Here is a 27,347-nt window from a genome sequence, read left to right as displayed (position 1 = left end):
AGACATGTATTAGATGTTATATAAATATGCCACATACATATTTTATTCAGCATTTAGGCAAATATACATTAACACTTAGTTATTTGGCAGTAAGTATAGTAAAGTATTGCATTAAACTCCATAGCTGCAGATACCCATGTTAAATGTCCAGCATAAACCAGTGGCAGTAACAGAACTGTTGAGAATAGTGAATTGTAAACATACAACAGTAATCAGACCTAATCAGAGAATCATTCATAGTGACATGGCTACAGGAAGTAAGGCAAGAATACATCAGTATGGCACCACTAATCACCACCATCACCAAAAACTATAGTTAGCACACAAAGGTATGTCTGTATGCAATATACTACAGCTATTATATTAAAGTAATGTTTCTGCTCTTGTTGTCTTCATTTTTATAATTCAGATATAGTAACAACATACAAAAAACATACTAAATGCAAAGCAACTTTAGAGGTCACAGATCCAAACCCACTGTGGGACAGCAGAGCTAGCAGAATGCCCCTGCACTTACTTTGCAGATTCCCTAATTACATTACTGTCCAGTCTATCCAGAGTTATGATAGAATCTCTGTTGGCACTGTAGTGGATGACCTTAGTGCAAGGGGAGGGGAAGGGAAGAGCGATGCCATACTGCCGACTTTGATTTACATCGAATGGAGCTAATTACCATTCCCAGAACATTAAGACCTGCCTGTGCCTCGTCTTTCCCTCTCAGTCTCTTTGACTTGCTTCCTCACTCCTTCAGAGTGCATACCAACACTCCACTGAAGGTAGAAAGACAGATTCATAAAGAGATACACAGTGAACGCAGAGACAAACTGGTATGGCTGATGACTGAAGTGAGAGTGAGAGGAAAAGGCCTCTCAAACAATTACAGTGAAGCAGAACTGCTTCCTACAAGATTTTTCCATGAAAAGACTATGTTTTAAGATTGTGAAATCCTGCAAATGACTAATACTAAGACTAAGGCTACAACAACACATTTAGACAATAAGAACATCTAATCATAGACCTTATAACAGACAAACATTCTAGCTACATTTATTAACAATACTCAGTGGATGAAGCTATGCGCAGTGACACTCACACCACCTTTTACACTGCATATTTTATCTATGACAACAAAGCAATAACAGTGTTAAATTTCTTAGGCTTGGAATGGCTGTGGCTTTTGGCATTAAAAAAATCTTCACTTTGACTTTTACTCTTCATTTGTAGATAAAATAAAGATGCTGAGTTTTTTTAATCATCATTTATATAGAAGTAGAAAAATAGTATAGTAAAATCTATAATCTATAATAATCTATATGTTAAATTGACAAGATCAAGCCCTGCTACATCCAATGTAATTCAGTTTTTGACTAAGTTATGTAATCTTTATACTTTTACTGTCCAAGTAAAAGATCACACATTTCTGCTTTATTACAACATCCTAGTAGCGTCATGTTCAGTGTCTTGTTCTGTATTGCATATCTATCAAAACAGTATCATATCTACACCAAAAGCAAATGAGCAAAACAATCTGAACATAATGCTAATCGCCTGCTACACAGTCTGTGAAACCACAAGCAAACAGCTTTCCACTCTGACACACATCTCAGAGTGAGTGTAAAAAGAAGCATCGATTCTCTGCTGCCACCAACTCCAAATAAATATGTAAATATGTCCATGGAGAAATTCTGCACAGAAAAAGTTGGAGAGTTGGTATGTCACTTTCAATTTCAAGGCTCCGTATCATAATGTTGTCTAAATAAAGTATTTAACATATTTCAAATCTGTTAAACAAGTACCTTTCACAACAGGATACATATTATCATAAATTATTTTAGTGCTGCCAAGCATGAGTGCAAGAAGGCACAACCATCATAAAATCTGCACCTAAAAGCACACCAGGGGAGACGTGACAGAGGGCAGCAAATGTTATATATAATTAGCATATACTTGTATAATATATGAAGCACACAACATTTTCCAAAATAATACTCAGATGGCTTAAAATTGTATCTATTATTAGAGTGTACCTCCATCTTCTTCCTCCATTTTACATCACCCCCAAATGAAATCTGTAATATGGGGGAAGACATGGAATCTAAGACCCGAACAGCTTCATAGGAAAGAGGAGAGCATGCAGAGCATGTTAACAGTGATGCGACTGTATGCCTAAAAATACACATCATCCCAGTGCAAAGAACTTAACACTGAATTAATATGAATGTTCTGCACCCATGACAGGCTGACATTCCCCAAAATACGTGACATGTGAAGGGGAAACAATAAGAAAGAGAAATCTCATCTTATTTAGGCAGCAGACTACATTGGTCACACCTCCGATCTTCAGCTTCCTTCTACCTCAGTAGCTAAAAATTTGACCAAGCAAACATAAACTGTACCAGAGCAGAGCTTGACCAGCTTGACTGGTTAGCCTGCACACACATACATGCACACATTCACCAGTTGAGGCTGCAAGACCAACTGTGCAATTATGCATGTGTAATTGCACCCTCACCAGTCATGCACAATAGATGCAGCAATAGAGAGACTGCCGTAGAGCTAGAGAAAGGCAGGTAGGGAAAGAAAGATGGATGTAAGAAACACCGTCACCGTCCCCTGTCTCTTGAGACAGACAGCCATACCTTGCGTCTGCGGTCCCGGGATCGATTTCTCTTTTTTATCTTTTCTTCCTCCTTCTCCCTTTGCTCCTGGGCGGCGGCCTCTGCGAGGTCCTTGGTCTTGCGGAGCTGTTTGGCGGCTTGTGCCATGGTGCCGCTGCTACTGCCTCTTCTGCTACAGTCGCCGTCGCTCCAGCCCTCCTCTCGTTTGCACTACCACCACTCGTCCCTGTTTCCTCTTCCTGTGCCCCTGTCCCCCGAGCCCCGTCACTCACTACCTTTTTTCTGGTGGCCACCACGACATATGTGTGTGTAAGGCAAGCAGTGGCAATGTCTGTGTCTGTGGATGATTTTAATGCCTGCAGCAGCCACAATGCAGCCTCCAGCAGCCACAAAGAAAGATGCTACAGCTAGTGGTGCTGATGCTGCTGCCTGTGCTGCGGCTGCTACTGATCCAGCCAGCTTGCACTGCGCTGAATTGCCTCCCCTCCCCCTTCTATCTTTCCTACCTTCCTCCCTTCTCTCCTTTCTCCTCCCTCTGCTTGCACAGAACAGTCACGCAGTCTGGTGTTCAGCACAGTGGAGATCCTGCTGCAGAGCTCCCCCTTTTTAACTGTCAAATGCCCTCCGCTTCCTTCTGCTCTTTCGCCAAAGAAATCTTCTCTGCTAAGGTTTTTCCATTACAATAGCGGTTCTTGCGTCTTGCATAAGTGAGGTACAAAAGCTGAGGGTGCCAAAGCTGTGGAATGCCTTCAAATGTCTTTCTCGAACCGTGGCTTTTCCATTGTACCTTCCTCCTGATAACAGATGGAGAGAGAGAACAGACAGAGATTGAAGCCTGTTCAATAGAAATAGATATAATCTTTTGTCTAATATGCTGTGTCTGGGTGCTTGTTCTTCTGAGGCATGATTCTTTACAAAGCTTGGTCAGTATATGGGTATCAAAGGCTAAATGCTTTGAAAAATGGATCCATACATTAACAGCTACACCAGCCTACTACTGTTTTAACGTTAACAGACGAACGAAACAGACAGAGAGAATAACATCAACAGCATGAATGCTTCATAAAAACTGCATGCACTCCCCCCTCCACCACTTTCCCTCTTTCCATCACCTCAGCAGTGCACGCATGGACGTTTGTTGCTGCAATCAGTAGCCGATGAGTAAACAACAGCATCAACAGGCAGTAAAATTCATATTTTGACATACATAAGAATAGCTTAATTAAATGTATTGTATGTCATTTAACAAGACTGAAACATGTTCAGTTTGAGTTTAAATGTAATAATGTCAAGTACATTTCATTGTACACCCACTGCATTAGCATTTATTTTATTCCAGCCATGATTTATTTGCTCTGTTCAGCACAAAAGAGAGGATGCATTGACATCAAACTCTCTCATGTACTCTCTCTATCTCATTTATACCCCCTCCCATACCTGCAACCTCATCTTTCTGTAGAATGACGTTGCAATGTAGTGTGCAGAACAGCCTTCGACAAAGAGAACATGTGACAAGAATAATGCATATATTTAATATTAGATGCATGCCGGCAACAGATAAACATCAAGCCATCATATACAAGACGTACAAATTGGAGTTGCCAAGTAATGTAGGCGCCAGTGTTTTGTGTTAGTGTGAGTTTAGATTTCATAACATCATTCAGTGTGCACTCCTCTGAGTGACAACTTTCTATTTCCTTGCCCATGACACTAATGGATCTATTAAGCTGGAGGTATTAAATACAATAATGCCAAAGTCCCCACTGCAATTTAGATTTGCTTAAGGGGCTGAATGGTGTAGTGTAACAGCCGTCAGTGCAGCCAGACTAGTTATAGATTTCTAAGACTGAAATAACCCTGATGTGCACGTTCAACATCAAACATGATAAAAGGTTTTTGTGCACAAGTTGTCTGAGATTTGTCAAATGGTCTTGTCACAGAGGGACTTCAATGAATGAACCTCAACAGCATCATCAGTCCAGTGTATAGCTGTCTCAGCTCTGCCACATTGATTCTGCTTAGCAATTGTTATTTTGTGAAAATCTGTAAAACAGCATGGCACTGTACTGGCATTGTTTGTGTAATTGCATAGGTGTGGTCTTTTTTATATATATATCCCATATTTTATATGTTTGACTTGGCAGTTTTTTTAACCTGCTATAAGTGATGCATGCAACTTCATGCTAAGAATCAATAACTCGTTAATCTACTGTAAACAGCAGCTAACATACAGCTAACAGTATTACTTTATGGCTGTTGTATTTAACTGCTGTATATATTATCTCTCCACGACAATGTCCTCGAGTAAAAAAAATAAAATAAAAATAAAGTTGGCTAGCGGGCAGTTAGCACCTGCTGCTAAGTCGCTAATACGTTACTTACCTTATGGTGCTAGCCGGCTAGCTCACAGAGTGACAGCACTGCTAATTTAACGAAAACAAAGGTCCTCTGCAGACTCCACGTTTATGGCACAGTGGCAGCTAAGTTACCCTTAGCTTACCAGCATTCACTAATAAAGGGTACATTTTGTAGTTTTGTAGGCAGCGTGTTAACTAGCTCAAGGCTAAGTGTTTACAACGAGCTAATGGCATTACCATTAGCTAACTATGGCGATTACAGGTATATAGGGTAGTGGGACCAGATTGTCCTCACTACTGTAGGATAGGATAATAGATACGACTATATTTCTTTATATTATATACTATATATATTCTTGATTTTTTTCTGTACATATCTGATTATTACTAAAATAACTTTCCATAACCTTCCAACCGAGCACTCCTTGCACATCATCACCTGAATGCACCACCACTCCACCGCGCTCCTTCCTGGTCCGATCGCCTCTCCACAGCCTGGAGATGCTGTTTAAAAGCAGATGGCTCCACCAAACAAACCAGAGGGGACGACGCCGTGTCTGCTAAATGTTGTGGTATCCATGCTGGGTAAGTTTGCCTTGAATACTGAGTAAATCACCAACAGTGTCGCCGCCCAAGCACCCACTCATCATCATCACACCTCCTCCGTGATTCACGGATATCAGTCTGGATGCTTAGTCCGGAGTTACAACGAGAGTTGTACACAACTGACTGAAGAAATGTAAAATATGAAATGTTTACACGTGTTGCACTTAATCCAGTATGTTATGTCATATACATATAAAACTATTATGTAGAAAATAATAGAATTAAAGATAGAAAATGAGAGGATGTGTCCAAATACTTGTGTCATAATGTTGGCAATAAACATTAAACAGTAGAAATGAGGGAGCAGGTGGCTCTCTGTTATTCTACCGGCTCTGCAGCCAAACTGTAGTGTGCACAATACAGACAAAATGTAGGCTATCATTTTCTGTGTTGCCTGAAGAAGACTGACATATGTGGCAAAACAATATGAAGGGTCTGTATAACACGCTGAAAATACTAATATATGTGCTGCAGGCAAAGGGCCGTAATAAAAATAACAAAACCCATTCTCAGATGGCTGGATGATCTGAAGCAGACTCAGAACTTGAATCTATTTTCACATTCATTTGTCTTAAAATTGACAACTTGATATAGTCAATAAGTTCATGAACATTTTCTGCAAGTTTTCAAATGTAAACTCTCAAACAAATATAATATTTGTTAACCTATTGCATTGATATCCAACCTATGAATTGAAAAGTGTATTGCAACCTTTGTCTTAATAACATAATTACTTCAGTACTGTATTAATATTCACCAAACATGAATGAAATAATATTCTAATTTACAGGAGTGAATTACAGAGTTTCTGTCTTAGTTGCACCAGTGAAGTCGTACCAGCATGTAACGCTCTACATTTCTGACTAGATTAAACAGTTTGCTGTGGATGGTGAGTTTGCATGAGACTACAGTGCTGAGATTTACAGATGTTGCTGCTATTTAAAGCCACAAACTGCACTACAACATATTGGACCATCTCATGCTCATGATATTGTACTGCCATCAGGTGACTGCTACGTGCTATTGCAACCACAAGAACAATTTCCCATACCCTTCACCACACAAGTCCTGTGTGGCTCTTTGTGTTCTGTTTACTGGATTCTTCAAATAAAGTTCAGATGTGTTTGGTCAGATGTGTATTGAAAGAGAACACACACACACACACACACACACACACACACACACACACACACACACACACACACACACACACACACACACACACACATATTGGGACTAATAATTTTGCTCTTGCCTCTCAAGATGCCGTCTTTGTCCTTTGGAAGACATTAAACTATGAACACTTTTAGTTGTGGTCATTTCCATGGGAAAGTTGAGCATTTTCTGTTTGTATCTAATCAGAGTCTAAATAAAGTTCACTCATATTTTCTTTCTTTTTTTAAATTTCTATCTTTTCTGTGGTTAGACTTTGATCTTTTTTTAGGCACTTTAATTATTTATTCCTGTTGTTGCACAAATGTGTTGGAGGGATGTTTGGTTCATGTACTTGAATTGCCCGACTGTACTGCAATGTCTCTCCAGTGGTATTACACGTCAGCTGGCCCAACTCCAAAATGAACTCTCTCCCCTCTAGTCTTTGCCCTTGATGATGACTTGCACTTTACTCAGCAAGAAAAAAAAAATGTTCAGAGCTGCTGTTTTTATTCTGAAGTTTACAGCCGTCACTGAAAGAAGAAGTGAGGTTGTGAGTACTGAAACATAGGACATGTCTTTCTCTTCACCCTGATCTTATTGTTTACTGGTTGTTTTGGGAACAGACAGTCAACTATGTGTCATATTATCTGCTTTGATTAGAGGTTTAATTATGCGATTCCACCTTAATATTTACTGTTTTTCAGGGCGAGTGAACAGTGGAAGTGGGAACATCTTTGTCTATACTTGATTTATAGTGGGAATGTTTGTGTGATTGCTAGAATGGTGGAATATTTCAGTAACTTTTGGGAACTAAATCTGGCAATAATAACATACAGGTCAGTAGAAAACAATTAAAGTGAATGACAAATGCTGTCCATTGTGAAGAAAAAACATTATCTACAATATCTGGTGAAGTCCAGAACACCCTTGAAGAGGTTCAGTAGGTGTGATATGTCAAAGTCTACAGTAAAGAGACACTTTATGAAGGTAAAGACAAACGGAAAGCCCACGTTCGATCTGGGGAGCTGATCAGAAATCGCATTTAAAAGCCTGCCATGCTCTGGAATACGATTCTTTGGACTGATGAAACCAAGATTAACTAACAAAAGTATGGAGAAGAAAGGGACGGCTCATGATCCACGGCACACAATGTCACCTGTCAGACATGGTGGAGGCAGTGTTACAAGGATGAGTGGCAGCCAATAGAACTGTATCACTGGTGTTTATTAATAACCTGTTAATAAAAGTATGAAACTTCATATTGCAGATGGATAATGATTCAAAACATATAGAAAAAGCTATATGTAAAGTTATAAGCCCAGTATTCTTCACTGGCCAAGTCAATCAGCTGATGTCAACCCAAAAGAACATGTGTTTCTGCTTCCTTTTATTTAGCGCTGCGACTCTTACCAGACTAATACTACTACTACAGCCACTAATGTCTGCTATGCCACTAATCTACTACAGCTGTGCCTTGTAATTACTTGTAAAGCCGTAGTAGCACACTTACCCATTTACACACTTGGAACTGTAGGTGTCAGCAAAGTCTCAACAAAGAAACCCGCAGGCGAACAGGAGAAAGCATTGCAGTCATGACCAAATGTAAGCAAAATATGATATTATCTTATAAGAACTGGCTTCCATTCTGTTTCCTGTGCTGTGGGCCCATTACGTTGTCTCAGTCACTTAAAATATCTATGCAGCTTCTGTATACACAACTATTATTCCAACATGACAGCTAATCAAGCCACCTCAGCATACGATAAGCTGTGGTATACTGATTACTGTCTTACAAAGGATACTGTGCATGACCAACCAGCAAAAACTCCAGCAACCTTAACCACTGTGGTTGCTGTATGAATTAAACAGTAGACTAGCTGTTTCCCCGTGCTTCCATATTTTATGCTAAGCTTAAAGTTTCCTGGCTATAACTTCTTTTTAAGTGTCAAACATGATGCAGGAAACATTTTCTAAAATGTTAGACTATATCTTTAAATACTAAGGCACTTGCTAAGTTAAAAAAACCCTTTACAACTTATTCTCGGTATGAATCCTGCACAGTCAGATGGATCATAAAAATTAGATTTGCCCCAGTTGATTTATGTGGCCACAGGGAAAATGGCTTTAGAGAAACGTGCAGAATCTTAGTGTTCTTTTTAATCTCGTGCTGTGCATGACCGCTCCTCCATTAGGAGCCATTGATCATTAGAACTGGGCACGCTAGAACCACTCTGTGAAAATCAAAGTGCTCGGGGGTGAAAAGCGCTTGGCAGACACCCAGAAATTATCTCAGAGTCACCCCTGTGGAAGCCAAGACGCCACAATACTGCAGACCAGCTTCCTGTCAAGCCGAAGAATAATGCAAACTTTCTCTCTTTCCATCTGAAACGCTGATGAGGAGACTACTGCACATGCGATTCTGCACTGCTCATAACACAGTGTCTTTTTTCATTGTCGAAGCCCTTTCAGGGAGCAGCCGGTGATGATGCAGCTTGTATATTTAGTTGCTTTTAAACTGTTAATGGATTTCTTGTGCCTTAAACGTACAGCTCGCAACCAGCATCCAACTCTCTGTTATTGGTTTGTAGGAAAAATAAGAGATAGACTGAGAGGTGTTGATTCGAGTAGTTTGTCTCTTCTTTGCTCTGGAGCTGCAGCCTTGTCTCCCTCACCCTGCTGTCGGGAAATTCGCTGACCTCTGAGGCTCGGATTACCTGGCAGGGCCCGAGAGAGCAGCTCAAGAACACTTGAGGACAAGGCCTGTGCTGCTCTGAATCAATGCTCATTGACTGGCTGACCTTTTTTCTTCTTTTTTTTTTTTTTTACAAGACTGATGTTACAGTAAATGTGTTTTGTGTTTGCTTTGCAGTGATTCTGCAAAGTGCAACAGCAAATACCTTGTTCCATAGATTAGCAGATACTGCTGAGATGTAGAGGTCTGATCCTCTTCAAATGGCAGCCCAAGGTGTGATAGAGCAGACACAGCACAGCAATGTACACTGTGAGATTCATTTAATATTCTCTAGAAAACGATAACACACGAACAAGAACATTTCAACTTTATATTTGATGTTTAAATGCTTGACAGGTGCCACTCAGAAAGTCCAACTTGTAATAACTACAGTAGTTGGGTGCTGCCTACATTTTGAAAGTGTTTTAATGTCCTTGGAAACTTTTTAAATGCATCTTTTTGTCTTCATCAGCAGAAAAATCACAAGATGATTGAATGGATAATAGGGTAGATTATATACAAACCAACCAGCATTACTGTCAGCTCTCTGTTCTCTCTGCCATCTGTCACGTGTTGCTATCTTCTCTGTGAGACTTAAATTAAGGCCTTCTGTCTTTTAAAGAACTATCTGTTCCTTTTCTATCACCAACATTGGTAACAACTCCCGAACTATTCCTCACTCCCTGTAATGGCCTCATCTTTCTCAGAAGATGCGATCTACACCTTGTGTCTCCTCACTTTTCAATTATTCCCAAAGGGATTGCGTAACACTTATCACGCTCTGGGACAACACATTCTAAAGCGTTTTAATGGTTAGTCATTAAAGTCATTAAGGTCATTATAGTCTCAAGGAAAAAAACATCCCAAACCACTCTCAACGTTCAACAAATTAAACACACATTTAGATGAGCTGCTCAAGTCTGTTTGAGGTCATTAGTTTGGTGGAGTGGAGGAAGGAAGACGTTACATATGAGGGATATTTTCTCTGCTGCAGTTTTTGTTTTAAAGGTTTGTGTTTATGAATATGTAATTAAAAATGAATAAATAACACTTAAGTTAGGTCATAAAGTGTCTAACTTCCCTTAAATCAACTTTTTCAAATGAGAATATTCTTTTATTTGTTAAACATTTACTCTAAATTGTAGATGAAGCACTTATTCCTTTTGTTTTTATTTATAGGGTAGTGCAGTTTCGAGCTGGTGAATGAGCAAAATAACTCACTTCCCTGTCCCTTTGCCCTCCCCACTGCCTCACTGCAGAGAGAGAGAGAGAGAGAGAAAGAGAGAGAGAGAGAGAGAGAGAGAGAGAGAGAAAGAGAGAGAGAGAGTTTTTGGAATCGGGGGAGATGAGCTGCACTGCAGCAACTGGGCGTTGGCTCAGTAGATGGAAGGAGCAGAGAAGGAAACAGAACAGTGCAGGGGAGGTGCGGTAGATGTGTTGTGGGGAGAATGTGACAAAATATCACTGTGACAGTGAAGTATGTAGCAGTAGCAAGATAGTTTTTCTTACATGATTTGAAAAAAAAATTTATGAGACTTTAGCTAAGTATTAGAGTTATGGTTATATTTTAGGGTATTAGTTCAAAAGTCAAGTTAAACACTGGACTTACTGGACTCCACTTAATTTGACCTAACTAACCAAAACTCTGTTGTAGACTTTGAAAAGTGTGAAAACCACAGGCTATTCAGCATTGTTATGCAAAGCATAAGATGTGGATGCAGATTATAGTTTGATCAGATAATATTAAACAAAAACAACTTGTGGAAAGAGACACATTCAATGTATCGTAAATTATTGGTAAGTCAATAATTCAACAAATCAGACTTCAGATAACTGATAGTAGTTCTTCACATGCTTGCATTTTTGCACATGATCATCAGCATATACTAAATTTCTGCTGCTGTTTTACATTGTGCATGCATGCATCTCACTGCCCCCCCCCCCCCCCCCCCCCCCCCCCCCCCCCTCAGCCCCTGCCCACTCTTCTCTCTCTAAGGTGGGAAAATGTGCTGTGTCTGCACTGGGGGTTATTTGGTGCAGGAGACGGGGAGTAATTGATAATGTTGCTGCTTTTCTATCAAGAGAGCTGTGTCTGCTTTTAAGAGGAAATGAGACTGAGACAGAAGCAGTGGGGATACAGGGCGAGCGAGAGAAGGGATAAACAGGCGAGAGTGAAAACGACACAGAGATATATATCAGAGAAAGTTGGAGGATTTTGAAGAAACAATGAGGCAGAAAGTGTTTATTTATTTCTTTTTATCTCCATAAACCAAACTAACTGGCATTTTTATATTTAAAAGTTTTGCTACAAACTTTGTGATTGTGTGAATAAATGCATTCATCTTGTGCTCACTCGTCTCTCTTTGCCATTTCCCATGATTCTGTGCTTGACAGAGTCAACACAATGGGGTGATTTTCCAAAAATTAAATAAACATGAACCATAACTTAGTGTTGATCTCCTTTATTAGCCAAGTTAAAGTTTTTAAAAGCCTTAATTCATGAAAATAATTTTAATAAGTGGACTTAACAATCTGTCACACTAGTGGAAAACGTATGCTACATAAAAATCACATATTTAGTTTGTAATGCAGAATAAGTTAAATGTTTTTTCTGTCACATCACTTGTTGTAAGGAAAAGGGGATTTAAAAATCCTGCACAAGCTAAAACTAAATGATTCACATTTTTGTTTGTGTGAACACAGGGCAACAATAGAGTAATGCGAACTGTTGTTTCAGTTATTTACAATTCAGCATTTCCAGCAATGGGGCCTGACTGCGTTAGTACTTAAATATTGATAAGTTCTCCCAGGCTAAATCCTACCTCACTGAAACCTGTGGTTGAAATTATAACGTAAACATCAGACTTAGTAGGGTATAGCATGGTATACAGACCACTACTGTACTGCAACAGTGAGAACATTAACATGTGCACAAGCATGCAGCAGTGTGCAGACACGAATACACACATTTAACTGACTTGCATAAACTCGAGGATGAACATAATAATGGTGACTCATGTAAACTTTTAGATGTATGTTTTGATATTTTTACCACCGCACATATGCAGCATGAGTTCACGTCAAGCCCTTAAAATATTCTTGTTCAAACCGCCGTGGTTGGCTTTGAAGAGTTAATTTAGAGAAAACAACATGTGGCAGAGGCAAAAATAACAATGCTGCAAAACAGAAGAAAGACTTTTTGGGACTCTCTGGAGAAAAAAAACAAAAAAAAACGTCATGCTCGTCACACACCAGGGAACACTCGCCACACCCAAAATGCAAAACACGCTACCACACGTGTGTTTCCCTCCCTCTCACTCTCTCTTCAGAGAGATGCCGATGGAGCTAGAGCATCTCTCATGACTGAAGACGAAGCATTTTGGCACTTCTGAGACATCAGAGTGAGTCAGGCAACTCGAGGGGGAAGCCTGTGATATTTCATCTCTGTCAGTCTTTGGTGTTTTAACTGCACTTCTCTCTTCCTCATGTACTCAAAAATGTGTGACGTGTCTCTTACATCTTACAGATGTCCAAATCTTTCATGTTGCTGATACTGTACCTTACTTTTCTCTCTGGTTTGGAGGGACAACTCTATTTGTGAGAACTCTCTGATGGCTGTTTCTGATGCTGTGAATAGTTTTCAATGGACATATTAATATTAAAGTCTGTGTAATTAGTCAAGCTTGCCATCTGTTGTCTGTCATCTTTAACTTTTTTCAAATCTGCGTGATAAATGTAACAATATTTATATTAACATTTAAAATATTTAATTAATATCAAAAAATATATATTTTGTCAACAAAATGCGAGACTGTAACAGTGGTTATACGTTTTGCTGCTGTGCACTTTTCCGCAGCCTGTTTCAGTCTCATGAAATATGCAGAGTTAAGCTCAGTCGTTACCATTCACCAGTCAGGGTTGCCTGACTGCACGTTTCATGATCCAAGCCGCAGAGACGACTTACTCAACCGTGATGCTGCACTAACTGTACTATCTCAGACCGACTCTTTACAGCACAGCTTGCAGTAAGAAAAGGGAGGTGAGTGGATAACAGATAACAAGTTTTGCAATTGAATTACTCACACAACACTCTTTTTTCTAACTTCCTTAGCCTCTATCTGATTAAAAAAATACTACCACCAAATTACTTTATTACATTTTTATCATCAAGAAAATTATTTTACATTGTTATTACTGTACTAACATTTTACAAGTTTGGCACGACCAGGACTCTTCCAAGAGCTGGTCGCCCAGCCAAACAGAGCAATCAGTGGAGGTTGGAGAGGGGCCTTAGCAATAGAGGTGGCCTCGAACCCAGAGGTGAGTCTGAGTGAGATCCTGTGTGGAGATAGGACAAGAAGGAGGAAAGGAGGAAGGACCACCATCACTGCAGCCCTCCAGCTAGGCTTTATGGCAGGGAGGCTCGAAGGAAGCCTCTCCTCAGCTCAATACACATGAAGGCCCGCCTGGACTCAAGCCACACAGAATATTGAGCTGTTCGATCAAGGTGCAGAAACTAACTCTCTTATTCGGAGAAAACCAGATGCAACAACCTGCCTTAATGGAGAGATTAGTGCAAACAAACAAACTCATTCCCTTTTTCCCCAAATCAAGTGATACTAATCAGCCGTGTTCCAGATGTTCAGTTATTTCAAATTGAGGTGTTGGTGCAGAAAAAGACTAAAAGCATACTTTATAATTATATGTAGACTTTGTTGTCCCTAAAGGGAAATTGCGAACTGCATAAATTTTCACACAGACTGTGGCATATGTTTATGAAGACCTTTCAAATGTACAAATCATAGATCGGAACAAACACAACTCACGCAGTGGAAGGAAGAGCGGTGGGGTGTGTGAGACTGGGGAAGGGTGTGTAACTGCAGCATTTGTTCATTTTAAATAAAAAATGTGAAGCACTCACTTCAAGGATTTTCATGTAAGAGCAAAGCTGACACACAGTGCTGATGCAAGGCTCCAGCAACCATGAGTCATCTCCATTAGGGCAGCAATCTATCTCCATCCCCTTTTTCTTTTATCAATCTCGTATCCGTCTTTTCTTTTAATGCACCTCTGCTATGCATCTTCGGATAGTTTTTTATTTTAGAATACGAATACTGAGATTGCGGTAGTCAGTTCTGCATCATGCAGACATGCATACGCGCATCCTCTAAACATAATCCTGACTTTTATCATCACAGCTAGGTGCCAACAAGTTCTCCAACCTAAACAGTCATGAAACGCCAGCTCCTAAATATTTTTCTTGGATGTCGGCTTGGTGTGTCCTAACAAAAATTTGAATGTAGAAAATATACAGTGTTACGGCAAAATTGTTAATGTTCTGTTAACAATGAAAACTATTGTGCTATTGTAAGCTACTTAAGCTATATATTAAGTACGTGATAGCACACACACACACAAACTAAACAATCACAAACACACACAAATTCATTGGAAACAGTCGGCCGCTCTGACTTGAGGGATTACACACTCTCTTAGAATACCAAGTGGAATTTAGCAGGATTGGATACTGTTGGTGAATCTATTACTGTCTATAAATAAATGTCCCCTTGTTCACCTCCAGCCATTGTCTGAATTACAGAATCACATTCACCCCAAAGTCCAAATAATGTCTCTTGATAATTGAACCATTATTAAGCTTGATGGTTTTCTCAAACGTTTACAAGGACCTTACATACAGAGTAGTGACTTCAGCCGAGGCGGTCGCCTGCACGGTGGCATGAGCAACTGTTAAAGATGGAAAACTATGTAAATATACACACCCCGACCTTTTGACTTTGACATCAAAGACCAAGGTTTCTGTCCAATGTCCTACCAACAGCCTTTTAACCATGATCCTGATCTTTCCATAATACAAACCAAATAAATTCAGCTTCATAAATTCAACCAGTTGTTAACTAGGGCTGTGGCAGATCAGTCTTATGAGCCATTAAGAAGCTCATTATAAATACTGCTGTTTAGAGGAGTTGTTGAGTTCAGTGGTATGGACAGAAACCAGACCTTTCTCTGCAACAATGACCTGATCATGCTGCAGCAACAGATACAATTACGTAATGAGGTTGAAATGGATAGTAAAGTATGACTGCAATGCACACATACATACATACACACACACACACACACACACACACACACACACACACACACACACACACACACACACACACACACACACACACACACACACACCTTTGTACTTTGTAAACCTCAATGCCTCTGTTCCCCCCTCCCTCCCCTCTTCTGTCCCTCCCTCATTCAGCTGTCATGATTCTGCAGCTCAACCTCTGCAGCATGACTCCACTTTCCTCTATGCACCTCAGTCTGTAGCTCAAGTAGATTCTCAACAGGCCCAACACGCACACACACACACATACACACTTGTTGCTAGACACACAACCTTTAAGCCACTCTTTCACACAAACATACAGAATGAGTTTTATTACCCCTGTGTATTTCTTCCTTGAGCCACTCGTTAATGCTTTTGCCCATTAATCAGATGGAAATGGTACAAACAGAGTATTATGCAGCTGTTCCACTGGAATCTCTCTAAACAGTTTTTACAGGTTCATTCCTCCCTGCCTCTGTTGTTACTTTTGTTTAAACTCAGTTCGTCAGGTTTAGGAGCGTGCAGCCACAAAAGAGAAGCTTAAAATAGACGTTTTTAAATGAGGGAACCAATTCTGTCATTTCTTATTTTTTACTTATTTTACCAAATATTCTTCTATTTCTATATTTGCACTAATGCAAGTGCTTTAATACAATATTTCTTTTATTTTATCATCTAGATTTTAGAAGAAGTTCATCTCCGTCTATGGTCAAATCTGAACAAATATATTCTTAACAGTTCTCACCTTATTTTCTTTTAACTATTGGTAAATGTACAGTTACTATAGCTGTGACATCATTTACATCAGACTGGTCACTCTGTGACACTAAAGGCTAATGCTGTGCTCACATCACATCAGAGTTATCGTAATAATGAATTTCCTACTTATAATATCTTATATATCTACTTATATATCTATAGTCAAGTTTTAATTATGGCTGGGACAGTCAAAATCTTTTGAAAGCTCTGCACACACACATTTAACATGGTGCTTCATTGAAAAGCACAAGAACGCTGACATGGCAACATGGGAATGGGAATCGTCCCCATCATCACCTTGTCTTGTCACACGATGTCAGCTACACAGAATACTTACGTGCAACCATGTTCACAATGATTGACATTTAGCAGACTGTAATGTTTCCACGTTCACCATCTTTATTTATCGTGTTTGCGTCATAACTTGCTAATTAACAAAATACACTAAACAAAGCAACAGTTTGACCTAATCAGGAAATACATTTTTCTTTACTCTTTAAATTTTCTTTATTAACAGGGGAGTATTACAACATACGGTACTGTATATGAAGAAAGATCTATTCATTAATTTCCCAAAATGATTTGAGGTAGCATAAGTTGGGAGTAAAGTTGGGTAAATAATTAATTTATGTGGTGATAAAAAGAAGTGAGACTACGAGACGTCCTCATCTCTGCTTGAGACTAGTGGCTTTGAGCTTCAACACTTGACTCTGACTGTTGGTACCGAACAGGCAGCAGGTTTTCAATTTAGTAAAACAAACAAACTTTTTTTTCAAATTGATGACTTGCATTAGTGGGATTTAAGTGATTTGTTCAAGTAAAGCAGCCTGAAGAGCTTCAGCTGTTTATTTCTGTCTCATAATGATAATGGTTTTCACTTTGTGACAGTTTCCTGTTAAAAAAAAACACCTAAAAAAACTAAATGTGTAAGAATGTAATGAAACAAGTGTTTGCAAAGGCAGGTTCAGTATCTGACAAGCATTTCATGTCCCTCATCTCACTGACTGGGCCTCTTCACAGTACTGCTGACCCATAAGGCCCCGCTGGCTTTTGTAGATGGTTTTTAGGCTTTTGTGCAGATGTCTGGTTTCTTCACCCTTCGTCTGGTGCAACAGAAAAATACGCATTGAGGTAATTTCCTGAAGCACAGGTGCTGCGTAGCTAGTCCACAGAGGGCATAGCATTAAAACGTCTAAGAAAATGATGAAGGAGGATGGAGCCATAAAAAGAGAGACAGTGAATCTGCTTTTGTGTAGGTGGAGACAGCAGGGGGAGGGAGGGGGGTTGCAGAGAATGAGGGTGGTGATGACTGCAGATTAACAGCGTGATGTCACACCAGTGTAGACGGTCCAGGATATTGCCAATAGATAAATAGAACTCTGGAAATTGCTACTACTATCTGTCACTGCCAGCGATAGTGTCCTTACAAGCAGAAATTTCTCTCAGAGTGAACAAGTGAGTTAGCTGCTATGTAACCTCTTCCTCTCACATGTATGACACGTGCCATGGCGGCACGAGAACGACCTGATGCTTGATCCACTCTGTAATTGGACCGTTGTCCAAACAACCTCCACAACAGAGACCCCCACCCCCCCAGATGACATCAGGTTGCTCTATTTGCAAACGACAACACGCGTAGACGAATTTGTGTCAGTGACATTGGCGCAGGGACATATTGACAACTCACACAGCCACACAATACATGCTGACACACAAGGTTCAGGGACAACAGGGGCTCATATGGCAATGAAGGGAACAGCACAGCCCATCTGAAGGCAGTAGAAAGTGCTCTATACAGCAAACAGTCACAGTCTGCTGGACATGATTTAGTGTCGCTACTAAACTGCCAGAGAACAGATAACAGTAAATAGATATCTTTCTAAAATAACTCAGATTTTATGGAATTGATCTCTATGAATTTACATCCATTGGAAAACAGTTTAGGTGCATTAAATTCAGTTGGTTCGACTGATTTAAGTTTTATGTGATGCATAAATGTAAAAACAATCATTATGTTTTAGATAACACAGTTGCAAACACAATATATTTCGAAAACTCTCCTCGTTCATTGATGCTTCGGCTTCTCTAACCATAAAGTCGATCCGTCCATCCTTTCCCCAAGTCTGAGCTCGCGGCTTCTCTTTTTCAGGCGTCTGCTTCTTTACTTTCAAATGGCTGTTTTTAAAAGTTCTGTTAGCAACTCTTGTTTGATTTAAGTGGACGGTGCATCAGAAACATAAAGCACAAAGCTCTCAGAGTAACTTCTTGCAATGTGACATAAGGAGGTAGTAAATGCTATTAGTAAATGCTATCACAGTGCAGAGCGTAAATAAGCACCCTGATTATCAGGCAAGATGCTAAGTCATTTATCTGTGGCACTGGATGCTGCAGGAAATCAAAACAATATAAATCACTGGTTAATCAACACATCACTTTCATCACTGGGACTAAAAGAGGAAAGTGCACTGCAATATAAAGTCTGTGTGAATGAACTTGGTTTTGCATTTGTTCAAGAAGCCAGTAGATTTATGTCAAGTTCCCCACTTTGTCATATATATATATATTTTTTTCATAACTCTCTCCTCTTGTATAACTAGAAGGTAAAACTAATGTTAGCGTTTTATTGAAAGCAGGATGTCTCCCCTGCTGAGGAAGTGCTGCTGAAAGAATTTTAGAGGAGCGAGTGTTTTGTGCATCTTCACCCTACAGTGTCTTCTGTTTCCCCAGGACGATCAAACTTCTCACTCCTGACATCTCCTTCATTCAAGTCCAGTCTGACAGCTTATTGTGGCGTGAAATTAATGGACGGCTAAGTTTCTTGGGTTTTTGCCAACCGTTTTCCCTGCATGAGGAGAATGTGATCCGATTTATTTCTGTAGCTCTTTAGCCGTCCAGAGAGAATCACCTACGAGAAGAAACGCTGCATCTGCCCGAACTACACACACTCAGAGCAAGAGAGAGAGAGAGAGAGAGAGAGAAAGAGAGAGAGAGCTACTGATGCATTGCAGATAAACTGCAGATCCTAGTGTAACCCCTCCCTTTTTAGACTCCTATCTTCCAGTCTTGTTGCTTTTTTTATGCCCTGCCACAATACATGACATCATCACTGCCTCCAGACCTCCCACTAACATCGCCCCCATACAGCCTGTCCCACCCTGCGTACCTCACCATCTGAGTCTCTCAACCTTTACACCGCTCACCCATCCATCTTAACAGCCAATCCACAACCCGAACAGAGCTCTGACCCATGCAGAATACTGCAAGATGAACAAAGAACAAATTAATAACTTCATTAAATCATTCTTAAATAAAGTTTGCAGTCTTTTAGCTGTGTTTGGCTGCTGCTCTGATGACATACAGAATCTAATGAGATTTAAGCTGTCAGAGGAACGAATCTGAATAATTTTACCAGACAGAATGTTTAAATTACCTCATTCACTTACTCAGAGACAATATAATCAGTCAGTTTATCTGTGCTGTGTCAAGTATTTTTCACTCAACCTAAAAAAAACAACCTCCATATAGATTTATTTTCTGCCCATATGTGCAACTGCAGCGCTGTGAAAAACCTGTGAAAAATGTTAATCAATATAAAAAAACAAACAAACAAAAAAACTCAAATGGAAGCTGAACAGGCAGTGATCCAAATCCTCCACTGTCAGGACTCTGATGTGGACACACATACACACTGAGGACGATGATATAGTAACGGATAGCTTACCATATCTGAGTTTACATTACTTTCTCTACTATTACAATTAACACACTGAGTGTCCAGTACGTGCTACCGTGCTGTAATATATTTCTGTGTATGACAAATTGAAGGCACATGTTACATCAAGTGTAATGCTACATCAGAGCCACAAACTTGTAAAGAAAGAAAGAGAGAAGGGAGGATGGGACAAACTGGTTGATTTGTGCAGCTCAGTATCTGCTGTGTGTGCATCTAGTGTGTTCAAGTTGGCTCATACAACACATGGCCAAAAGTATATTTCCATAATCTACAGTCTATTTCCAATTAAAGGAATGTTTGGGCAAACAATTAAATCTTAGAGAATATTATGTTTGGGGAAGGCCTATTACTTAAAATAACAATCCCTCTCTGGATTAAGTGAGATCCTTTAAGAAAGGATTCTTTCACACCAACTTGATTTAGTTTAAGTCAAGCTTATCCAGCGTTTTGTTTTTTTGTTTTTTTTACTAAAACAACACTGTATTTATTTCTCCTTAAATTACTCACATGTCATGGACACATGTGTAGCAACCACAATATTGTTACCACCAATCTAATGGTTCATTAATCTTCTGGCCTCACCCACCTGCCCACCAACCCACCGCTGCAGCAGTGAGCTGAGCCTCTTCAATATAAATCTTATTTAAGGACCCTGTATTTGCTTTCAGTGTCATATTTTCTCTCTACTGACTTGTGATAGTCTCTATTTTACCTCAAGAACATGTATGGGACAATAGAGCAACCGGTCGCCATGTTATTGTTATGACACAGCAGTTGTGGTATTTGGACTGTTTACTTTTGCAGTATAACCTTTATCTAAATATATAATATGTAGTACACTTAGTACACTAGTGTTCTGTATAAGTGTTCTGCTTGGGTTTAATGAGGCACTTTATTAACCACAGATGCACAAAAATTCATTATCCTATCATTAGAAAAAAAAAGCTGCTACTTATACATATGTATACCAGTGTATCTGTTGAATAAAAGGCCATGCTCTCCTTTTATTGTCTACATCAGCAAATATGACAACATGCCTCTGCATCATGTCTCATAAAGCTGCCCAAACCTTGACCTCATTAAAAGGGGAGCACACACACTTTTTAAACTCTGTTGACGGTTTCTGCAGGTTGGAGCGTGGGACAGACTTGTGGCTCACTGGGTTGGGCTCATCTGCCTGCTAGAGTTAGTTTCTGCTGCAGTGCCATTTGAAAGCTCTCCAACCCTTCTGCAGTGCGCTGGAGCCCAGAACTGATGTCGAGTGACTCCCCTGTTTTTGCCCATCCCACACACCCTCGCTGTATACATCACACCCCCCCCCACCGCCCTGGTAGAGGATCTAAAAGCACCTTGACGTTCAGAGCAAACGCCCCCCATCAATGAAATACGTGCGTCTGAAATCGGGCAGACAGCGTGAAGGCCTGAACAAAAAGAGTCACGGGACAGTGGTTCAAGGACACCGGAACATCAGCCACGGAGGAGACTGCGATTGCAGCTCTTGAAATATTATCATTTACAATACACATTAGCGCTTAAAATAGACAGACACAGACATGCACACACACGCACAGGAGTAGATGCCATTTTGCCCATCTCTCCCTCTGTCTGGCTCTCTCTCTCTCTCTCTCTGTCTTCCTTTCTCTCTCTGGAGCAATCTAAAATTGGCCATGCTTGATGCATTAAATCTGCTGGAAAACTGACGAGGAAAGACAAGAAAATGTAGACAGGTGACTGATGTTTAAATCAGTACTGAGAAGCAGAATCAGTTGTCTGTCTATGTATATATGTGTATATATACATATATATATACAGGAAGTTAATGCACAAAAGCCACTATTAGTATGACTAAGTTGAAACAGTTCAGGTTGCTGAACTTAAAGTATGGCTGCACATGTGGAGGAGTGTATTGATGGTTTTGACAGCATTAAATACGTCAAGTAACGGCTCATCAAAAACCGCTGATGCAGCTGTTTTTGGTGCACTACCTCCAACAACTGGTAATCGTTTTTTTTGCATTGACCGGCGTGACCTGAGATTACAGTGAAGCATCAAATGACTGACAGGAGGATCAATACCACACCAACGCCAGCATCCCACAGTGTTCAGGGAAAATGCCTCAGCAGTTAGATGGATAAGCCACCAGCTCCCGTGTGACTTACCTTCTGCTGTAATGTGGATCCTGCAGACAGCCTCTCTCCATGTGGTGTGTAAATATTAACACTATACAGTAAAGCTAAGTAGTTTCTAGACATACAACTCAAAACACACACACACACACACACACACATTGGGGGATGACATGTTGTAACATTCACAAAGTCAAGTAACAAGACAGGCAACATCTTCCCTTTCCTTTTTCCTTTGTGTCAGTGATATTCAGCTGCTACGAAAACTGTCACTGTCCCTGAGTTGAGTACTTGCATTCACAGTCTGCTTCAATAACCAGTTAAAAAAAAAATTACTTTTATTTTATCACACAAGCTTTTTTCCTCTGAGGAAACGAGTAACTGTTGCTTTGCTTGTCGCTGTCCGTGGTGCTGAAATAAGAAAAACAGTTTTAAATAGATAGACAAATCCATCTATCTATCTATCTATCCATCTATCCATCTATCTATCCATCTATCTATCCATCTATCTATCCATCTATCCATCTATCCATCTATCCATCTATCCATCTATCCATCTATCTATCCATCTATCCATCTATCCATCCATCTATCTATCCATCTATCTATCTATCTATCCATCTATCCATCTATCTATCTATCTATCTATCTATCTATCTCCAGCCCACGTGGTTCAGAGTGAACGGGGCCCCGGACCATCAGCAGACACCCCCCCCCCCCTCCCCTCTCTCCCTCCCTCCCAGCAATGGATGGAACAAAACTGCTTGGACTTGCCTTGTTAGCGCCACAGTCTCAGATATATAAGGAGCAGATAGAGGAGCTCTCAGTCGCTGTGAGAGCCGTACACTCCTCACCTGCACACACACACATAACACACATACACCCACATACACACGCCTCCACCTCCTGCACCCTTCATTTCTGCGCACATCCCCCCTACGGTAGTCTGGCCGGATGAGTTACCCGGTGGACACGATAGGAAGCCCCTTCAGGAGAGTTATGGATACTAGGACGACGAGCTACGGCTACAGCCGCTCCAGCGGCACACCCTCCAGCGGTTTTCGCTCCCAGTCCTGGTCCAGGGCAAGTCCCGGCTCCACCATGACCACGTCTTACAAGAGGACCGTGAATGTGCCGGCATCCCGGGCATACAGCTCCACTGTCCTGAGCTCTGCCGACAGCGTTGATTACAGTCAAACCTCCATCCTGAACGGAGACTACAAGCGGTCTAACGAGAAAGAGCAACTCCAAGGGCTCAATGACCGCTTTGTCAACTACATCGACAAGGTTCACTACCTGGAGCAGCAGAACAAGCAGATCGAGGCGGAGATCCAGGCACTGCGGCAGAAGCAGGTGTCGCGCTCCCAGCTGGGCGACCTCTACGACCAGGAGCTGCAGGAGCTGCGCTCCGTGCTGGAGCAGATCCACCATGACAAGGCGCAAATTCAGCTGGACACCGAACACATCGAGGAGGACATCCAGCGGCTCCGGGACCGCTTCGAAGAGGAAGCGCGCATCCGGGAGGAGACAGAGGCCATAATCCGCGTCCTGAAGAAGGACACGAACGACACAGAGTTGATGAAGTCGGAGTTGGAAAAGAAAGTTCAGTCGCTGCAGGATGAGATCGCCTTCATACGCAACAACCACGAGGAAGAGGTGAGCGATCTTTTTGCCCAGATTCAGGCGTCTCAGGTGACCGTGGAGAGGAAAGACCTCCACAAGGGAGACATCACCGAAGCTCTCCGGGAGATCCGCTCCGAGCTGGAGGGACACTCCAACCAGAATCTGCAGCAGGTGGAGAACTGGTTCATGTGCCGCTACGCCAAGCTCACCGAGGCTGCGGAGCAGAACAAGGACGCCATCAAGTCCGCCCGGGATGAGATCGCCGACTACCGCCGCCAGCTGCAGACTAAGACGGTGGAGCTGGAGTCCGTCCGCGGGACAAGAGACTCGCTGGAGAGGCAGCTCAACGACATCGAGGACCGCCACAACAGCGACCTGGCCAGCCTACAGGTAGGCGAACCGCAGTCAAGCAGCCACACAGCCGTGCGTAAAAGCTTGTGTAGTTGGCCACTGTGGGGCTAGTATAGACTTTAAAATACTAAATGAGCTTATCTGTTGGATGTTTTGCAGTTGAGCACACACTTTATGTGTTTTAAAGTCCATCACGAGGGTTATTCAATTTTACATATTAATGGAAGAAGTGCTTAAAATGTCACATTTGTGTATTTTAATGACGCAGTTTTGAAGGCACTATAAAAATAGTAAAAATTGCATAATGATTGTACATTATAGCAAAAAGCTGGTCATATATTTCTGTGTCAAGGTTGAGATGCTGTGGTAAAACATGTTCTGCTTCGTAATTATTTCTATATGCGCATCTTTGCGCTTTGCCATCACTCAGCGCTGACTGCTTTACAAGCCTGAGAGGTTTCCACGCATCAGGAAGCGGTTAAAGGGAGACACTGCAGCAGACTCTCTCTCTCTCCCTCTCTCTCTCTCTCTCTCTCTCTCCCTCTTCTGCTGAGTCAGAGGCATGGGTCGATACCTTCATTGGCTCCGTCCTTGCATCACACCACTGAGATTTGGGGGGGGGGGAGGGGGTGTAATGAGCAAGTGTGGAGGCTGCCCTTGAAAAAGAGGCATTCAACAAATCTAGAATACTGTATTGCGTCAGAATATATTAAAACAGCAGCCCCTGGCACACAGACAGAGAGTTGAGAAACAGTGCAGAGAGAATAAAAGAGGGACAGACACTGAAGTCAAACTGAGTCTCCGTGTGCAGTGATAATAACTGCAAAGCTGTGAACCTGCACATATTTCTGCTGTGACTAATCAACTTTGTGTTGTTTGCTCTGTGTCTCTTCAGGAAACAATTCACCAGCTGGATAATGAGCTCAAGAGCACCAAATGGGAGATGGCCCGTCATCTCCGCGAGTACCAGGACCTGCTCAATGTCAAGATGGCTTTGGACATTGAGATTGCTGCATACAGGTAAATACGGATGCGTATCTGACACACAGTCTTTTTTTACGCAGCATTTACAGACGTTTTAAGAAATGTTTAAATGTATTTTGTATCCTTTTAATTTTAATTGCTCCAGAAAACTCCTAGAGGGTGAGGAGACCCACTTCAGCACTTTCCCTTATCGCCCCGTGGTCACAGCCCCCAAAATCCCAAAACCTAAATCAGAACCTCCCAAACTTAAGGTGCAGCACAAGTTTGTGGAGGAGATCATTGAGGAGACGAGGGTGGAGGATGACAGGGCTGACATGGACGAGGCCCTGGCAGAAATAGCACAAGAGCTGTCAGCCACGGAGGGAGAAGGAGGAGAGGCAGGAGAGGAGCAAGAGGAGGAAGGAGGAGAGGGTGAGGGAGAAGAGGAAGAGGAAGAAGAAGGTGGAGAGGAGGAAGAAGTAGTAGCCGCCACTGAAGCTAAAGTGAGCTCTAGCGCACCTGCTAAGGAAGAAGAGGATGAGGAAGAAGGGGAAGGAAAAGGTGATGAGGAGGAGGAAGAGGGGGAAGGAGAAGATGGTGAGGAGGAAGAAAAGGAAGAAGAAGGTGAGGGGGAGGGAGAAGATGAGGGAGAAAAGGGGGATGATGCAGAGGGAGGCGATGGAGAAGGAGAAGAGGGAGGAGAAGAGGAAGAAGTGGAGGAGACGGTATTGTCCTCAAAAGCTCCTGAGTCTAAAGCCTCTCCTGAAAAAGAGACGGCCGGAGACAAGGAGGCCAGTGGAGGAGAGGAGGAAGCGGCAGAGGAAGCTGGTGCTGAAGAGGAGGCCGGCGATGAAGACGCAGGCAGTGACAAAGCATCTAAAAGTGGAGACGAGAAAGAGGAAAAGGAGGATGCAGACAAAGACAAGAAAGAAGACGAGAAGCAGGTGAAAGATGAGAAAGCTGATGACAAATCAGAAAAAGCTGAGGCCAAGACAGAAGCTGCAAAAACCGAGGCTGCAAAACCTGAAGTCAAGAAGGAAGAAGAGGCTCCCAAAACAGAGGCCTCAAAACCCGAATCCCCAAAGCCTGAATCCCCTAAGTCTGAATCACCTAAACCTGCGTCTCCTAAATCTGAATCTCCCAAGCCTGCGTCTCCTAAGTCTGAGTCTCCTAAGGAAGGTTCTCCAAAGGCTGGATCCCCCAAACCTGGCTCCCCAAAAGCTGAGTCCCCCAGGTCAGAATCTCCAAAACCTGAATCCCCAAAGGCTGAATCCCCAAAAGCTGAATCCCCAAAAGCTGAATCCCCAAAACCTGAATCCCCAAAAGCAGAATCGCCAAAAGCTGAATCTCCAAAGACAGAGACCGCCAAGAGTGAGGCTCCTAAGGCTGCTGAAGAGAAAAAGAGCGGCTCCACAGATGACAAGAAGGTAGAAAAGAAGGACGTAGCCATGAATGGTGACATAGACAGCCCCGAAGAAAAAGGGAAGAAGGACGAGGGCAAAGAAGCTGATGTGATCGCTAACGGCGTGGACGAGAGCCCCGTCAAGGAAGATGGCAGCCAGAAAGTGGTGATCACCAAGACTGTGGAGACAATCACCACCGGAGAGGACGGATCCCAGCACGTCACCAAATCCGTCACTGTGACCGAGACAGTGAAGGAGGTGGAGGAGGTGCTGCAGGAGAAGCTGGTCTCCACCAAGAAGACGGAAAAGCACTCCACCCAGTCCGTCAAGCAGGTCACAGAGGGCGACTGAGCGGGCGGCAGGCTGAGGAGAAGGAGCGGGGAGGTTGGGCCAGAGGAGGAGACCAGAAGCAATCAACCAAGAACTAACATAAAGAAAATCATACAGCTAGAGCGATGTAATAAAGATAAACCACTGTCGAAACATACAAAACAAATCATAGAGAGAAGCCAAAAGTTAAACGCTACAACTTTCAAAAATGCATGTTGAGTGAAAGCTTTCAAAAACGGGCTTCGCTGCCAGTGCAGCGGGCGACAAGCGGAGATATTTAAACCTCTTTTCTTCTTTCTTTCCGCAGTTCACGGGGGGAGCTCTCGGGCGGGAGGGAGGGTGCGTCTCTGCATGCTAGCTCAGGGGAGGGGAGCACTTTCCTCTCTGTGTGTATGGTAGTAAAAAGAGTAAATATTTACAAGGATCATAGTGAATGCAATGTGGGTGGGAGAGCGAGAGGAATCTTAT

General features: G+C 41.8%; 2 protein-coding genes across 9 annotated transcripts in view; one reads left to right on the top strand and one right to left on the bottom strand.

Moving 5' to 3' along the window:
- The window catches only part of ank1b (ankyrin 1, erythrocytic b), a 75,470-nt gene extending 51,729 nt beyond the window's left edge, over positions 1 to 23,741 (bottom strand). For 5 of the 8 annotated variants that reach the window (XM_026339922.1, XM_026339923.1, XM_026339925.1 and 2 more), the window contains exon 1: positions 23,173 to 23,741. In XM_026339922.1, the coding sequence (XP_026195707.1) occupies positions 23,173 to 23,640 (468 nt within the window). In that variant the 5' untranslated portion in view covers positions 23,641 to 23,741. Of the gene's footprint in view, positions 1 to 2,639; positions 3,083 to 23,172 lie in introns of those variants that run through there. The other 3 variants (XM_026339927.1, XM_026339928.1, XM_026339929.1) reach the window with 1 other exon arrangement.
- A 46-nt stretch (positions 23,742 to 23,787) lies between these two features.
- nefma (neurofilament, medium polypeptide a) lies at positions 23,788 to 26,900 on the top strand. Its single transcript, XM_026340182.1, has 4 exons — positions 23,788 to 24,222; positions 25,079 to 25,203; positions 25,313 to 25,544; positions 25,722 to 26,900. Exons 1-4 carry the CDS (start codon positions 23,788 to 23,790, stop codon positions 26,898 to 26,900), a joined length of 1,971 nt encoding a protein of 656 aa, XP_026195967.1.
- Positions 26,901 to 27,347: the final 447 nt, after the last annotated feature.

This window comes from Anabas testudineus, chromosome 22 (genome assembly GCF_900324465.2).
Source record: "Anabas testudineus chromosome 22, fAnaTes1.2, whole genome shotgun sequence".
NCBI lineage: Eukaryota > Metazoa > Chordata > Actinopteri > Anabantiformes > Anabantidae > Anabas > Anabas testudineus.
Note: the sequence above shows the minus strand (reverse complement) of the source record. Positions and strands in the feature narration are given on the sequence as shown.

Excerpts from the sequence above, each read along its gene's own strand:
- nefma (XM_026340182.1), top strand. The coding sequence starts at position 23,788 with ATGAAGTCGGAGTTGGAAAAGAAAGTTCAGTCGCTGCAGGATGAGATC. Across the intron at positions 25,204-25,312 it reads ATTGAGATTGCTGCATACAG|AAAACTCCTAGAGGGTGAGG; the intron begins GTAAATACGGAT and ends TAATTGCTCCAG. Across the intron at positions 25,545-25,721 it reads CGGAGGGAGAAGGAGGAGAG|GAAGAGGGGGAAGGAGAAGA; the intron begins GCAGGAGAGGAG and ends GATGAGGAGGAG.